Genomic DNA, 14,253 nt, shown 5'->3' with positions numbered 1-14,253 from the left:
CTGGATGGTGCAGTGAGGCTGGGAAGTGGGGGGACAGGGAACCAGGCTTGGAGGACCTGGTCTCCTGATTCCGGGAGCCCAATTTCCTAGCCCTCAGAGACCCCAGCTGGCTAGGGCCACCTAGAGGGAGGGGTCTGCCTGACTCCAGGGGGCTGGGCCTTACAAGTCACCTGGTCCAACCTCTCACGTTATAGATGAGGAAACTGAGGCCCAGAGAGGGGCAGGCACTTGCCAACTTCCCCCAACAAGGCGGAGTTGGTGTCGTCAGTGTCTGGCCACTGGGCCACGGATCCAGCCGTGGTCACCTGCCCCCAGCATACACAGGAGAGTGACAACAGGACAGGGCCCCCTAGCTTTAGGAAAAAGCCCCATTACCTTTGAGTCGTCTCCCCGACCTTGAGTTTAGCCCTGTCCCCAACAGTGGCCCAGAGAAGGAGAGGGAGGCAGCGGGGGGCTGTTCCTTCAGGTTTTATTATGTGGTGGGTCGGACACAGCTGAGGAGCAAGAACCCAGCCCGGGGAAGTCACAGACGCGGGAAGGGCCCCTCGCTCCGCCCCTGCGCCCCAGGCTCTCCCCTGGGCAGAGGGAGGAGTGTCCCCCTTTCCCTTATCACAGGTTCCTAGGTGGCCCCACTGGCCCTGCTGAGCCACTGCCTGCCCCCTCCTGGCCAAGACATTCCTCACCCGCATCCCGCAGGACAGAAGGGGGGGAGCAGTCAAGGTGAAGGCTGAGTCCCACCCCTCCATCCCTCACCAATACCTGAACCTCCATCGAGGGCTAAGGAGGGCCATCCCCCTCCCAGGGCAGGGTGACGGGGGCCACCCTGTGTCTGGCGCCCTGCTCCCCAAGGGCTTTCTGGGACCCCACTCCTCTTTGCAACCTCACAACAACCCTGTGAGGTAGGCGGGGCGGGAAGAGGGAACCCACTGGACAGACGGGGAGACTGAGGCTCCGGGAGGTAATGTGACTGGGCCTGGAGGCAGCCTATCTGCCATGCAGCTGGAGGCCCCGGGGGAAGGGATGCAGGGGCCTGGGAGACACAGCTGGACAGCGCCACGCTTTGGCCACTGGCAGGCGGCTCTGCCCAGGGGTCCCAGGGCCCACCTCAGGGGTAAATCACAGCCCTGCAGGTGTAGACAGAGGTGGCAGCGGGGAGAGCGCTTCCTCCACCTTGGGCCGGGGGCCCAGCCCGTGGTACAAAAATAACGAATTTCAGATGGGAACCCCAACTCCCTGGAGGTGATCTGGGGCCTCACATCCGGGTGCCTCTGGCTTGTAACAGCTAGAAAATAAAATGGGAGGGCAGGAGGATGGGGTGGGGGCGGTCAGAACACGGGGGGGGGGGGGGGGGGGGGGGGGGGGGAGAGGGTGGGGCAAGTGAGGAGGGGGTGGTGCAGGGCCAGGAGGAGGGCAGAGAGGAGATTGAAATGGAGGGAGGGAGGGGAGAGAGGGAGAGAGAAAGAGGTAGGTGAGTCACAGGGTCCCTTCTGGGAGGCCCAGAGAAGGTGGATTCAGAGCCGAGAAGAGGGAGCAGGAGGGGACCCAGCTCGCCGGTCTGGGAGCCCCACGCCCCATCCTGGGCTGGGAGGTGGCCGCTTAAGGGCCAGATTCTGGCAAGACTCTGGCCAGGGGGTCAAGGCCAAGAGAGGCAGATCACTGCTGTCTCAGGCAAAAGGTCACAGAGAGCAGCTGTCTGTCCTCATTTGAGAGGCAACTGTTGCCCAGAGAGGGACAGTGACTTGCCCAAGGTCACACAGCAGGTGGATAAGATTGAGTGGGGGCTTGTGGGCAACAGGCCAGTGCTTTTTCTGCCACACCGTGATCTTCAGCCAGCTCTGGCTGACTCCTTTTAGGCCAAGGGAATCCACCCCCAGAACCAGGGAACCTAGTGCCGTGAGGCTGTGATGCAGGAGCTCTGGACGTGCAGGGGTGAGGCCAGGGCGTCTGGCTTCAGTTTCCCTCCCGTCGTCCCCAGCCTGGCTCTGGTGCTGAGGGGCAGGTGGGAAGAGTTTCTGCCCCCGGAACTTGCTCCTCTCAGAGCCTCACACCCAAGGCCAAGACAGGCTGAGAAACTTTGGTGAGGAGAGGGAATCAGCCGGAAATTCAGCTCCAGTCCAAGGAAGGAGAGATGAGCACCCTCCTGGCTCCCGCCCCACCCTCCAGCTCTGCCCAGCCACAGACCAGGGACCGAAGCTCTGGGGGAGGGCGAGGGCCGAGGAGAAGCCCTCCCTGCAGGGCAGCCTCAGGTCTGAGGGGTGCAGACGGGAGCCTGTAAGGAGGAAACGTGAGGAGGCAGCGAGGAGGTGAGGCGCCGGGTCGGGCGGCAGCCTCAGAGGTGCCCGGTGGGGTTGGCAGGCACGGAGGAGGGACAGCTGCGTCCCTCGTCCCTGGGCCGGGAGGCGGGAGGTGCCGGAAGGGGTGCGGGAGACAGCAGGCAGGATGCTCCGGGATGCAGGACCAGGGCACCTGGGTGGAGGGCGCGGGAGGCTGGGACCAGGGCAGCCCCGGGATGGAGGTGTGAGCAGGCAGAGAGAAAACCGGGACAGGAGCAGAGAGGGAAGAGGCAGGGTGCAGATGAGATCCAGGAGGAAGAAGAGGTAGATGAAGATGAGGCAGGACCTCCAGCGGGAAGCGGAGGAGGAGGCGGTGGTGGGAGGGAGAAAAGGTTAGCGGGATCCTGAGATGACTGGGCTGCAAAGAAAAAGTGAGAGAAGGGATGGTTATGCGGGTGAGGCGCCAGGCACCGGCTGAGCTAACCCTGGTGGGCCCGTCCCCCCAGTCCCCGGCCCCCCAGGTTCTGCAGCTCCAGCTGTTATGAGCAATCATTCTCCTCGGGGGTGGCTGCCCCTTTCTCCTGTGTACCTGCCTCCACCTGCACCTGTTCCACCTCCACCTCCACCTCCTCCTCCTGCTGCTGCTCCTCCAGCTGCTCCTCCGTGCTCTGTGAACCAGCCGGCGGACCCAGGGAAGAAAGAGTGGAGAACTAACGAGGGGGCCAGGCCTGCTGGCGGCTGTCCCCATGGGCCCCCATCTCAGGGCAGGCGGGCGGGTGGGCAAGATGAAGGGGGACCTCAAGGAGAGGGGAGGGCTATAGCCAAAGAGGCTGGGCCATCTTGTCCAGTCCCCTGGGAAGGGACTGGAGAAACCAGCAAAGGACGGGACCCTGCTGGGGATGCTCATGGATCAGTCTGGCTGCTGTGACATGGAGCAAGGCTGGCTGAGGGGTGGAAGAGGAACGGGGGGGGAGGTGTTTGGCTGGGGTATCCTTGAGGGGCACCTGGGAAGGCCTCATTTTAGGAGGCCTGACCCAGAGCAGAAATGAGACCAGGGAGGGCCCAGGGCAGACACCATAGAGATCTGGGGTGCCAGCAACAGGCTCTGGCAGCCCAGGTCCCGAGAATTTGGCTGAAAGAGGCAGGAGCAGCATCCTTAAAGGCATCGCCAGCCACTGTCCCCGATGGGGGTGTGGTGGGCAGGGGAAGTCACAGGAGAGGGAGACAGACAGGGAGCCCGAGTTTGTAAGTCTCCACTGCACAGGGACAGGCCCCCAGAAGGAATGGTCTCCCTTCTTCCCAGCCTGGCTTCCTGCCTGCCCCACCGGCCCTACCAGAGGCCCTCGAGGCTTCTAACCAGCTCTGGGTCTAGGGTGGCAGGACCGCCGCTCGGCCCCCTCCCCACAGCCAGCTGATGTTGCCTCTAAGGCCAGGGCAGAAACACAGGCCGACCCCAGAGGGTTCCTGGCCCCTCTCCTGCAGAGTGCCCGAGGAGGGGCCCGGGACATGGACAGGATTAACAGGCTAGCGGGGACATTCACTCGCCCCCAGGAAGTAAACTGGCCATTTGGATCCCAGCAGTTCCAAGCTTGACAACACCATGGAGAGGACATGGGACTTGTCCAAGGGCCCACAGAGCATGGCCCACCACACCCAGACCCCTAGTTCAGTGCACTCCCCCTCATGCCACGTCCCCCCGTGGCCACCACGTGGCCACCATTCAAGTGGCATCTACGTCCACTCCGCTGCGTCCTCGGGATGGTCCGGTCTCACTGCTCCCCAGCCTGGGCCTGGGTACCGGCATGAGCAGACGGGACCGTGAGTGGCATGGGATGGATGGCATCGGCTGTGACCGGGGGTTATGCGTGTGCAGCAGGAGGGAGAGAGAAGCAGCAGGAATGGCGGGGTCGGGGGCGGGGAGGGGAGGGAGAGTGGGGGAGGCTGAGCTTGGGGGCTCACCTTGGTTTTGCGGCTGGACTCGGAACTCAGCCCGTGTGGGGCGCTGTAGAGCTCCTTGGACACCACGCACAGGAACTCGGCCTGGTCCTCGCCGCCGTAGTTGTAGGAGGAGCCGATGTTCACCAGCTGGAGGGGTGGAGCATGGGGACAAAGATGCCAGGTCGGGATGGGGGCAGTGGGGAGGGGGGTGGACAGTGGCACTCGACACGATGCCAACATGTCCTGATGTTGCTGTTCCGTGCAGGCCCCTCCCTGGGTTTCCATAGGACACCTGGGGCCAGGCCGACACTCAATCTCCTCGCCTGCCCCCACCTATGCCTCTGGTCTGTCTGCGGGACTAGCCGGCAGTGTCATTGCTGCTCCTCCCCCACCCCAGCCCCAGCCCTAACAGGCCACTTTCTAAAAGCAGGCAGAGGCCTATAATGGGCAGGCCGCCCTCTCCGTTCCAGATGTGGCTGAAGCAGCCCCAGAACCAGGCTGCAGGGTGCGGCTGCCATGGTGGAGCCTCATAGAATATTCTCTTCACTCTTGGAAGCAGAGGTAGGGTAGGCTGCCCATTTCTGAGGCCACAGGGCAAGTGACCTGTGGCCCCCAACCTGCTTGTTTGGCTCCTGACAACCCATGGCATTGGCGTAGGCTCTCAAGAGTAGCCCCACCTTTGCTCTGGGGTCTCTAGAATAACCACACCCACAAGGCCCCTTCTGGCAGATAAAGGCCGTGCCCATGACGGGTCTCCAGCCCCGGGGACCCTCATCCAGCAGGCAGAGAGAAACATCAGCCCCTTTGGCGGACAAGGCCTGGCGAGGTGGTGACCTGCTGGAAGTCCCACAGCCAGGAAGAGGGGGACAGGGGTCAGAATCTGGGATCCCAAGTCCTCTCTAGGGTCTTGTAGACTCAAATCCTTCCAATAATTTGCATGATGCTAGCTAGCTCCAATGTCTAGAGTCCTGCCTTGGGCTGGGGGCTTTCTCAGTGGCCCTTCTAATCTTCACCACAGCCCTGCAAAGGAAGTACTTTTGGCCCACGCCACAGATGAGCAAACTGAGGCCCAGAGACGAGACGTGACTTGCTCAAGCTCTCCCAGCACATCAGTGGTGAGGCTCCTGGACTGGAGTGGTTCCTCCAGACTGCCCGGCCATCCTGGGGGGGCCCCGGCCTTCTCCCTCTGCACCTCCACCTGCCAGGGAGCTTGTGGGTGGGTGTGGATACAGGGCTAACAAAACCCTTCTCCTCTAAGGGCAGTCTGACCTCGGGTTACCCTGCTGGCCTGGTTCCTCTGGAAACCCAAGAGAGGTGGGACGTCTGCTGTATTACTGGGCAACCCCGCTTACAATAAAAATTTCTCCTGGGGCCGGCCTGGTGGCCGAGTGGTTAAGTTCCCGCGTTCTGCTTTGGCAGCCCGGGGTTCACAGGTTCAGATCCTGGGTGTGGACTTACACACTGCTTATCAAGCCATGCTGTGGCGGTTTCCTACATAGAGGAACTAGAATGACCTACAGCTAGGATATACAACTATGTGCTGGAGCTTTGGGAGAAAAACAAAAAGGAAGATTGGCAACAGATGTTAGCTCAGGGCCAATTTTCCTCACCCAAAAAAAAAAAGCATTAAAAAAAAAGATTCTCCTGATTGGTAAACTGCATCTGGAGCAGAAGGAAGTTTCAGTCACTATAGAACCCTCATGGGAAATCACCGCTCTGGGCTTCCCGGAACGTGGCAACGCTTGCAACTGGGCACGTCCCTTGTGGGGACCCTGGAAGCTATGCCCATGGAATTGTTACAAGAGGTGTTGACCCACAGTGGACCGTGCGCACCTGTGTGGATCTCGTCTCCTTGCACCGGAGCTGTCACTCGGGGGCCAGAGACGCACTCATACTGCCGTGTAGACCATCACCCGGTTGCCATGAGAACTCCCACCCAGGAGGATGCCCGGAGCCGCCCGTGCCAACGGGGGACTTCTGTCCCCTCTCCTTCTTGGTCGATCTGCTGCCAGTGTGGCCTGTCCTGATCTTGTTTAGTTTGACTTAAGAAGACCCCTGAGTGGGCTGCCGGGGGAACCCAAGCTGAGGCTGCAGGGAGGGAGGGCCCTGGAGGCTGGCGGGCCGGTGTGGCCTCGTGCTCCTGGCTACCTGCTCGAAGCGCCAGCCGTCAGACATGGTGGAGACCATCTGCGTGAGCTCCTCCTCCTGGCACTGCAGCACGCGGTACACGTGCTTGGGCGGGACCTGCAGGCAGAGGGGTCACGTGGAGGCACCCGCGGGAGCGACAGGCACCCAGGAGCACCCGCTGTCCCCCCAGCTCCTTCTCCCCCTCCACCACCATACACCCCTGGAAGGAGAGGAGGGGAGGGGGCCAGGTTGGGAAAACAGAGCTGTGTTCTGACTACCTACTATGTGCCAGGCACTCGACATGTGCGCTCTCACTTAATCCTTCCAAAAGCCCTCTGAGTTGTGGGATTTTCACAGGAGCTCAGAGAGTGTCAGTTACATGCCCCAGGTCACCCAGCTACAGAGCGGCAGAGCCAGAACTGAAACATGGGTGATACAAGAGGGAAGGAAGGAGGGGCCTGGGGGACATTCTGGGTCATTAACTGAGGCAGGCCCTCCAGGAGACAAGGGGCCTGGGAGATGGTGCTCACCACCTGTCCCCCACCTCCCACGTCTCCCCAGGGTGGGCATAGAGTCTCTCCAGCTTCTCCTGCTGACTGCTCCCTTAGGCCCAGGTCTGGGCTCAGAAATGCCAGGTCCCATGGCCTGTCCCACCAGGGGACCACCTGATCCCACGAAGCGGACAGTTTCCTAGTCCCGTACTGCACTGACCCCCGCAGGGCCCCGAACCTCCACCCTGACCCCGCTTTGCCTGTGAGGAAGGGAAGCGTGGGCAGTTCTCAGCGCTTCTGTGTTCTACAAGAGGAAATCAAGGTCCAGAGGGGGCATGAGTGGCCCAAGGTCACACAGCGAACAGAGCCAAGACAGGGACAGAACCCAGCATCCGTCTCCCAGTCTGGCGCGCTGCTGGGCAGTCTGGGAGCTGGACAACCACCCCTCCCCTTACAGGCTGGCTCAGCCTCCCCGAGGAAAACACTAGCTCCACCTCTCCCCCTCCCTCTCTCCCTGCCTCCCCCTCCTGACCACGCCCTGCTCTGGCCCTGGGCCCTGCCCGGCCCTGGATGCTGCCCGGCAGCTCCAGACCTGCGTGACGGTGTAGTCCTTCTCTTCCATCCGGTCTTTGATGATGCGGATCAGCGGGCCAATGTTGTAGAACTCCGCCTCCTCCAGGACCCCTGGGGGAGACAGAGAGAGGAGCTCCAGGTCACTGCTCTGCCCCCATGCCCTGTTCTCCTTTTGTCCCCTCTGCCTCCGAACCTACCTCCTGCTCCAGTCACACGAGAGTGATGAGCACCTGTGAGTTCAGGGGTCAAGCAAGAGGGAACATTTCCTGCCCTGGATCCCACACTCTCTGTGGAAGGGGCGAGATGCCGCCACTCGGCCAGCCCTACATCTCTGCTGTGCTGCGCGTGGTGACCCAGGGACGCCTGCCAGCCCCCTGATCTGGGCGGCTGCCGTAGCACTATCAAGAGGCAGCAGGCTTGTTGGCACTGGACCCTAGAACGCCACAACGAGAAGGGCCTCAGCTGGCCCCCATCACATGCTCCCATTTAGGAAGCACATGCCAAGTGCCAGGCACTCTGCCAGGCATTTTATATTCTTTATTGAGTTAATTCTCAGAACTAGAAATAGGTACTTTCATCGCCCCAATTGAACAAATGGGGAAACTGAGGCCTGGAAAGAGAAGCAGCTTGTCCAAGGCCACACAACCAGAAAGCGGGAGCGCTGGGATTCAAACTCAAGCTCCTCTACTTCAGAAATGCATGATCCTTGTGTGTGTGCATCTCCCCGATTGCAGCACCGTACAGTTTGCAAAGCCCCTCATGTGCTCATCACAAGCCCCGGGGGACAGTGGGGAAGCAGGCATTATTGTCCCCATACAGTTAAGGGGACAGAGAGGCTTAGAGACTGGGTCACCACTCCAGAGAAGTAGAACAGCCGCAGGCCTAGACTTCCCTGAACTCCTGCAGGGTAGGGACCCTTCTGGTCTTTTCCATGATTGGCCTCTGGGCTCCCTGGGGACAGGGCCTGTGTCTGATCTACTCTGCTCTCCACAGTGCGCACACAGCCCCTGACACAGAGGAGGCAGTTGGCCAGTGTTGCTGCCTGAGCGCTCCTTGTGGGGCCCTGCAGAGGACAGACAACTAACATCGCCTCACCAGTCCCCGGTGCCACGCGCTGCACCACGTGACATGCTTGTGTCAGCCCCTTGTATCCTCACAGCAACTCAGCAAGGCGGGTGCTACTGTCACCCCATTTCACAGATGCGGGCACAGAGGGGTAAGTGGCTTTCTCAGTGTCACACAGCTAGGAAGTCCCCTCACAGATACCCTGGCCTCCTGGATGGGGCCCTCGCCCTGTCTGAAGGTGCTGGGAGTGGCAGGACTTTGAGAGCCCTAGAACCTGTAAACAGGTGTCAGCTGTGACGCAGCCGGAACGTTCACCTCCACTCCCCAGGGGCTGGCGCCCAGGCCCAGGCCACACCCACGGTTCTGTGCTCCCGAGGGGCTGCCAGGGAAGCCACGGGCTCTGCAGAGCCGCTGCCTACAGTGGGCTCTGATGTGGAAGCGCTGGCCGGCTGGGGAGCCACTTGGCCTCTAGATCACTGTGTCCTACGGGGGTCAGGAGGGGAGACCGTGGGCCCAAGTGAGTTGGGTTGGGCTGTGCTAGACACCCACGGGGTACAAGCGCCTGGACTTATGACATCTGTTGTCTCCAAACATGTTCTCCCCAATGCAGATCACCGCTCCCACTTTATATACACAAGTGGAGCCTCAGGAAGGAGAAGTGACAGGTCCAAGCTGGCCTGGCTGGGTCAGCTGACCCAGAGCCACACCCTTCTGCCCCAAGGGAGAGTTAACCTGCCTCTGACTATAGTCCGTGCCCCTGGCTGGGGCTCTGCCAAGAGGCCATTCTCCCAGGCACAGCTTCCCCACTGTCTGCTGGGCCCGGCAGTGGGCATCTACAGGGCCTCAGCCACCCAGGCCTAGGAGAGACCAAATCCTGGCTGGGGAGCGGGCTCCCTCCTCCCCGCCTCCACCCACGACCAGCGTGGTGCTGCAGAGGACGCCAGCTTTGGGGAAGAGCCGTCGGCTCCACCCGCCTGCAGCCTGCAAGCCCTTGCCAGGCATCTGAGCCACTGGATCACCCAGAGAAAGAGCGCCACACCTCTCCCCGGGTCATCTCCACCCCATTCACACCTGGCTTCCCAGGAGGAAGGGCATCCCTGCCCACAACGGAGGCTGCCAGCCTCACTGGCTCCCTCCATCCTCGGCCTGTGTGTTTCCATCGCCTCCCCCACAGCACGCAGAGAAAGCTCGGCCGGTCAGCTTGGCAGAGGCCCTGGGCCGAGCCCCAGCAGAGGTTTGGGGATTCAGCCCTGTTAGGGGTGAAGAGGCAGGAAACATGGAAGAAAGAAAATGTCCCTCCCTCCTGGGAGAAACGGCTTTGGTCCTCCTCGGAAGGAAGGCCCTGGCAGGCTGCCGAGGGCAGGGCTAGGAAGCGGGCCCCGGCCAACCCCCTGGACTGACTCACCCTCCTCAGCCATGTCCTTGTCCAGCACCAGCTTGCCGTGACGGAGGAAGTTCAGGATGGGTCCGAAGTAGGTGGGGTCGCGGTCAATGAGGTAGGCCCCGGTCTCATCCTGCGGAGGCGAGGGCACAAGCAGAGAGAGGAGAGTAAGGCCTCCCCCCCGCCCGACCTGCAGACAGCCCCTCACTTCAGGCCGGTGAAGGATTGGAGGGAGGCGGCGAGCGAGCAGAGAGTCAGTCTTCCCTGGAACAAAGTGGCATGATGGAGCAAAAGGCTTTGGGGTCAGATACACCTAGGTTCCAATCCTGCCTCTGCCTTTTCCTGACTGTGTGGCTGTGGGCCAGTGATTTGGCCTCTCTGAGCCTCACTCCTCTCTCCCATAACTAGGGGTCATTGTGAGCATCCAGTGAGGTCTGAGTGGCACCTGACCCAGAGGAGGACTTAGTGATTTTCCCTCTTAGAGGTCTGAAGCCAGCCTTACACTGTCTCCACCAGATCCCCAGTCATTCTGGGGATGTTTACAAGTTTGCAGAGGAGCCGCTCTCTCATTGGACACCCTCAGCCTGCAGGCGGGCATCAGCGCAGCTCCACAGGGAGAACGGAGACATCAAGAGGTGAGGGGACTTGCCCAAGGTCACAGCATCAGAGGGTCAGGGGACGGGGGAGAGTGGCCCTTAGAGGTCATCTCCAGACCAGCCTCCTCTGGTTACAGACAGGAGGCTGCGCCTGGAGCAGGGGAGGGTCCCTCAAGGTCATGCGGGCAGTTTGCCGCCGAGAGGGCATGGGAGCCCAGAAATGCCCACCAGGCCAGCGCTCCTGCCTGATGAAGCCCAGCTCAGAAGGCACCCGGGGGGCTTCTCCACCCAGCTCCCTGCACCCCTAGGCCACCCACACCCCGGAGGGCGGAGAGAAGCAGCCTCAGCAACTCCTTCCCCAGAGCGCGAGTCCCATTTGGGAAGGAGGGAAGGCCCTACCCGTCTGTCCGTCTGCACAGCCCCAGAGTTAGGAAAAGTCCCCATCCCCAGCCTCCTAGGCTGGCAGCCCAGGGCAGAGCTCAGAAGCTCCAAATGGCCGCGGCCTGGCGTTGCCCCGTTGCCACGGCAATGGGCACATCCCTCACTCTCCCATCCACTTCCTCCTCCTCTCCTCCGGCCAGTTCTTCCCGTCTCCGGCTCTCGGGAAAAACCAGCGGGGTTCCCAGCGCGGCGGGCAGGAGCGGCCAGCCGGCCCCGATGCCTGCGCGCCGCGGACCCCCGCCGCCCACCCCGCGGGCCTCACCCGGTCCGACTGCAGCTCTTCCCCCTGGCACAGGCGGCTGAGGAAGGACTTCTGCTCCCGGCACAGCGTCTGCCGCGTGGTCAGGAACACCGTGCCCCCCACGTTGAGCCGCACCCACTTGCCCCAGCCGCCCCCGGCGCGGCCGCCCGGCCCCGGCGGCGGCGCAGCCTCCCCGGCCTCCATCCTCATCGCTCGCCCCGGCGTCTGCATCCTCCGCGCTCCAGCGGCGGGAGGCGGGCAGGGACCGCGCGCCGGGCATGCCGGGAGCTGTAGTCCGCGCCGCCGGGGCTCGTGCGGCCGGGGGCAGGGTCCGCGGGTGTCAGCGATCTGCCGTCCCCAGCCCCACTCGCTTTGCCTGTCCCGGGAGGCCCACAAACCCGGCGTTCTTGAAAAAGCCGTTTGATCAAATGACTGCGTGTTTGGGGAAGGTCAAGTTCGCGGTCACTGGGAAGATAGTGAGCGATGCCCCAAATCAGCAACCCCCCATTTGTTCTCCACATTACTGCTTTCCCTTTGTCCAGTCTGGGCTATCACACAGCCCATATGGGAAGGAGCTTTTCCCTCCTGGAATTCCCGTGCCATTTACCTGTATCTGTTTTCCAATATTCTTCCGTTCTGCCCTTAGTGTGGGAGGGCGGGACCAGGGGAGTTGGGTTCTCTCCCCACAGACGTTCTTCAAGGACAATGTGGTGGGGTTAAGGTTGGCTCGGCACCTTCTCTATTCCCCAGGCTTCGTGGGTCTTTGTTGTTCACTGGCGCTCTCAGCAGCCCTGTGAGGTTGGTGTTACTGTCCCCATTTGACAGATGGGGACACAGAAGTGAAGGGATGGCACGAGCTCCGGGTGGGTTCCCAGTGCGTTTCCACCAGCAAGGCCCCTTCTCTGCACCCCGCCATTGTCAGCACCCCCGGAAACATTTCTAGGGAGGAAGCGTGGAGAGGGCACTGGGGCAAAGTCAGGAGAACTGGGGTTTCAACCTGGCTTTTATAGGGTGAAGTATGGGGAGAGGTCTGTTTTCCATCTGTCATTCGGGAGGGAGAGGCGGGATTGGTCTGCGGTCCCCCTTCTGAGCCAGATAACTGGGAGGTGGGACTGACATCGTGGGCACACGCTGGGAGGGTGTGGGGGGGGGGGGGGACAAGGGCTGAAGGGGAAGCTGACCCCCGCAGCTTCCTCTCCTTCTCCATGTTGCGGTCCTGGGCCTGGATTGGGGGCGGGGTCTGAGGCTCCCCTCATTGATCCCGTGTCACACACACAGGCCCGCACCCTGGGCAGCCTGGCCATGTGCTGGGGGAAGCTTCTGTTAGCTCCCGAGGCTCTGCTCTCCAAGAAGCCTTGCCCCTTGGCGGGGTCACAGCTGCTGAGAACTCACCAGTGTGATCTGGAGCAACTTCCTCTCTGAGGCTCAGTTTCCCCTTTGGCGAAAGGGAATTATAATATAATGCTACCCGAGAGCATGGTTGTGCAGTGAAGATTAAATTCTCTAATGTCTGTGGAACACCTAGGGTAGTCCCTGGCACTTAATACATTGAATGAATGAGTGAATGAATGAATGAAGTGGGATATGAACTGGTCTTGAAAGGTCAGTGGCACTCCAGGTGCTTCGGCAGCCCTCAGCCATTGTTTGCTAAAACGAAACTGGAGCCAGGGGTGCTTCTGTATCTTTTTATTAAGGGCTGTAGACAGGGAGTGACCAGTCAGATTTGCTACTTGGATCATTCTGGGGTCTGAGAGTTGCCCTGGGGGCTGGGGCCCTGGAGGTGTCGGGGAGGCTGGGCCAGCACCTTTGTTCCCAGAGGGGAGGGGAGGCTTTGCTGAGCCAGTCTCCCCACCTCTTTCCTTAGAGGCACCCCCCCCCCCGTCCCTGGCCACCAGTGTCCCCTCAGCAAGCACCTAAAATGTCCCCACCTGAAGCAACAACCTCACTGGTGAAGGACACAGCCAAGAACCAGGTGGCAGGTTCCAAGGCCCTTAAATAGAGCTGACAGGTGCCACCCTATCACACCCAGGTGTCCCTGCCTGTGTCTGGGCTTTGTCTGGAGGAGGACACCCACGTTTGAGTGGCAGAACACTGGCGGGTGGGGAGGGGTACGCCCACCTCTGGAAACTGAATCCGGACCCCTCCCTCCCGCCAACCATCATTCAGCGTCATGGCTGTTTGTTGAGCGCTGACTATGTGTCAGACATTGAAACACAGAGATGAAGACGTCAGAGGTGGTCCTTGGCCTAGAGGGGGCTTCTGTTTGGGGAGGTGGGCGCAAGAGGCTTAACAAAACATGGAATGTTGGTTCAACAGTCCTGCTTGTAATCACAGACTGGCACTCTTCATAGTTTTTTGCATGAATTCCCCATTTAGAGGATAAAACCGAACATTCCTTGGATGTTTTCTGGGGTGGTGGTTACCCTGGGGGAGGGCCAAGCTTCAAATGCCTGCTGGTTACACTGCCCCCTGCTGTCCCCTTCTGGGAAGAGCAGCTTTCAAGTGACAATAGGGCTCTGAATTCGACTTGAAAGTGGGACAGGACAGAGGTGGTTAAGGGGCACAGGCTCCCAGACAAGGATGCCAGCCTGAGCTTTGTGGCTTGCTAGATGGGTGACCTTAGGAAAGTCACTTAACCTCTCTGACTTCAGTTTCCCCATTTCTAAATTGGGAATAATAATGGTACCTAGCTCAGGCGGTTGTTACGAGGATTCAATGAGCTAACCTGTGAAGCTCCATGAACAGCACTCAGCACACAGCGTGAGCAAGGCCTCAGGGGATATTGGCTTTCCGGAAGCTGGCCACCCTGTCTATGGTTGGCTGGACCCAAGATCAGTGCCTGAGCCAAAGGCTGCTCCTTACGATTCATCCCGTGGGATGAATCAACCTCACCAACTCGTCCCTGCTGGGGTTGGAGGGAAAGGCAGAGAGGAAGGCCACCCCAAATGGTGCAGCCTCCAGAGCAGAGCAGCTGCCGTGTTCTCGCTGGAGCCCCTCCCCGTGTCCTGGTTTGAACCTTCCTGTCTTCTTAGCAGCATCCCCCACATCTGAGTGGCTCGTTTCACATCCGCTGACAGTTCCATGACTAAGATGTCACTCATCCCTGCTGGGCGTTTGGATCCAGTCC

General features: G+C 60.9%; 1 protein-coding gene and 1 long non-coding RNA gene across 5 annotated transcripts; one reads left to right on the top strand and one right to left on the bottom strand.

Moving 5' to 3' along the window:
* Nucleotides 1-452: 452 nt before the first annotated feature.
* KCTD17 (potassium channel tetramerization domain containing 17) lies at nt 453-12,642 on the bottom strand. Of its 4 annotated transcripts, none has more exons than XM_070254280.1 (7): nt 11,148-12,642; nt 9,873-9,981; nt 7,422-7,513; nt 6,360-6,455; nt 4,233-4,358; nt 2,841-2,941; nt 453-1,375 (listed from the first exon to the last, which is right to left on the bottom strand). In XM_070254280.1, the coding sequence occupies exons 1-7, from the start codon at nt 11,355-11,357 to the stop codon at nt 1,213-1,215; spliced, it is 897 nt and encodes a 298-aa protein (XP_070110381.1). In that variant the 5' UTR covers nt 11,358-12,642; the 3' UTR covers nt 453-1,212. The 4 variants fall into 4 exon arrangements, with proteins under 4 accessions (XP_070110381.1, XP_023487576.1, XP_023487575.1 ...); XM_023631808.2 differs by having other exon boundaries at nt 453-2,691; nt 2,863-2,941; XM_023631807.2 differs by having other exon boundaries at nt 453-1,282; nt 2,863-2,941.
* LOC138921249 (uncharacterized) lies at nt 5,201-5,587 on the top strand. Its single transcript, XR_011433676.1, has 2 exons — nt 5,201-5,326; nt 5,470-5,587. It is a non-coding gene; the product is annotated as an uncharacterized lncRNA (long non-coding RNA).
* Nucleotides 12,643-14,253: the final 1,611 nt, after the last annotated feature.

This window comes from Equus caballus, chromosome 28 (assembly GCF_041296265.1).
Source record: "Equus caballus isolate H_3958 breed thoroughbred chromosome 28, TB-T2T, whole genome shotgun sequence".
NCBI classification, from domain to species: Eukaryota; Metazoa; Chordata; class Mammalia; order Perissodactyla; family Equidae; genus Equus; species Equus caballus.
Note: the sequence above shows the minus strand (reverse complement) of the source record. Positions and strands in the feature narration are given on the sequence as shown.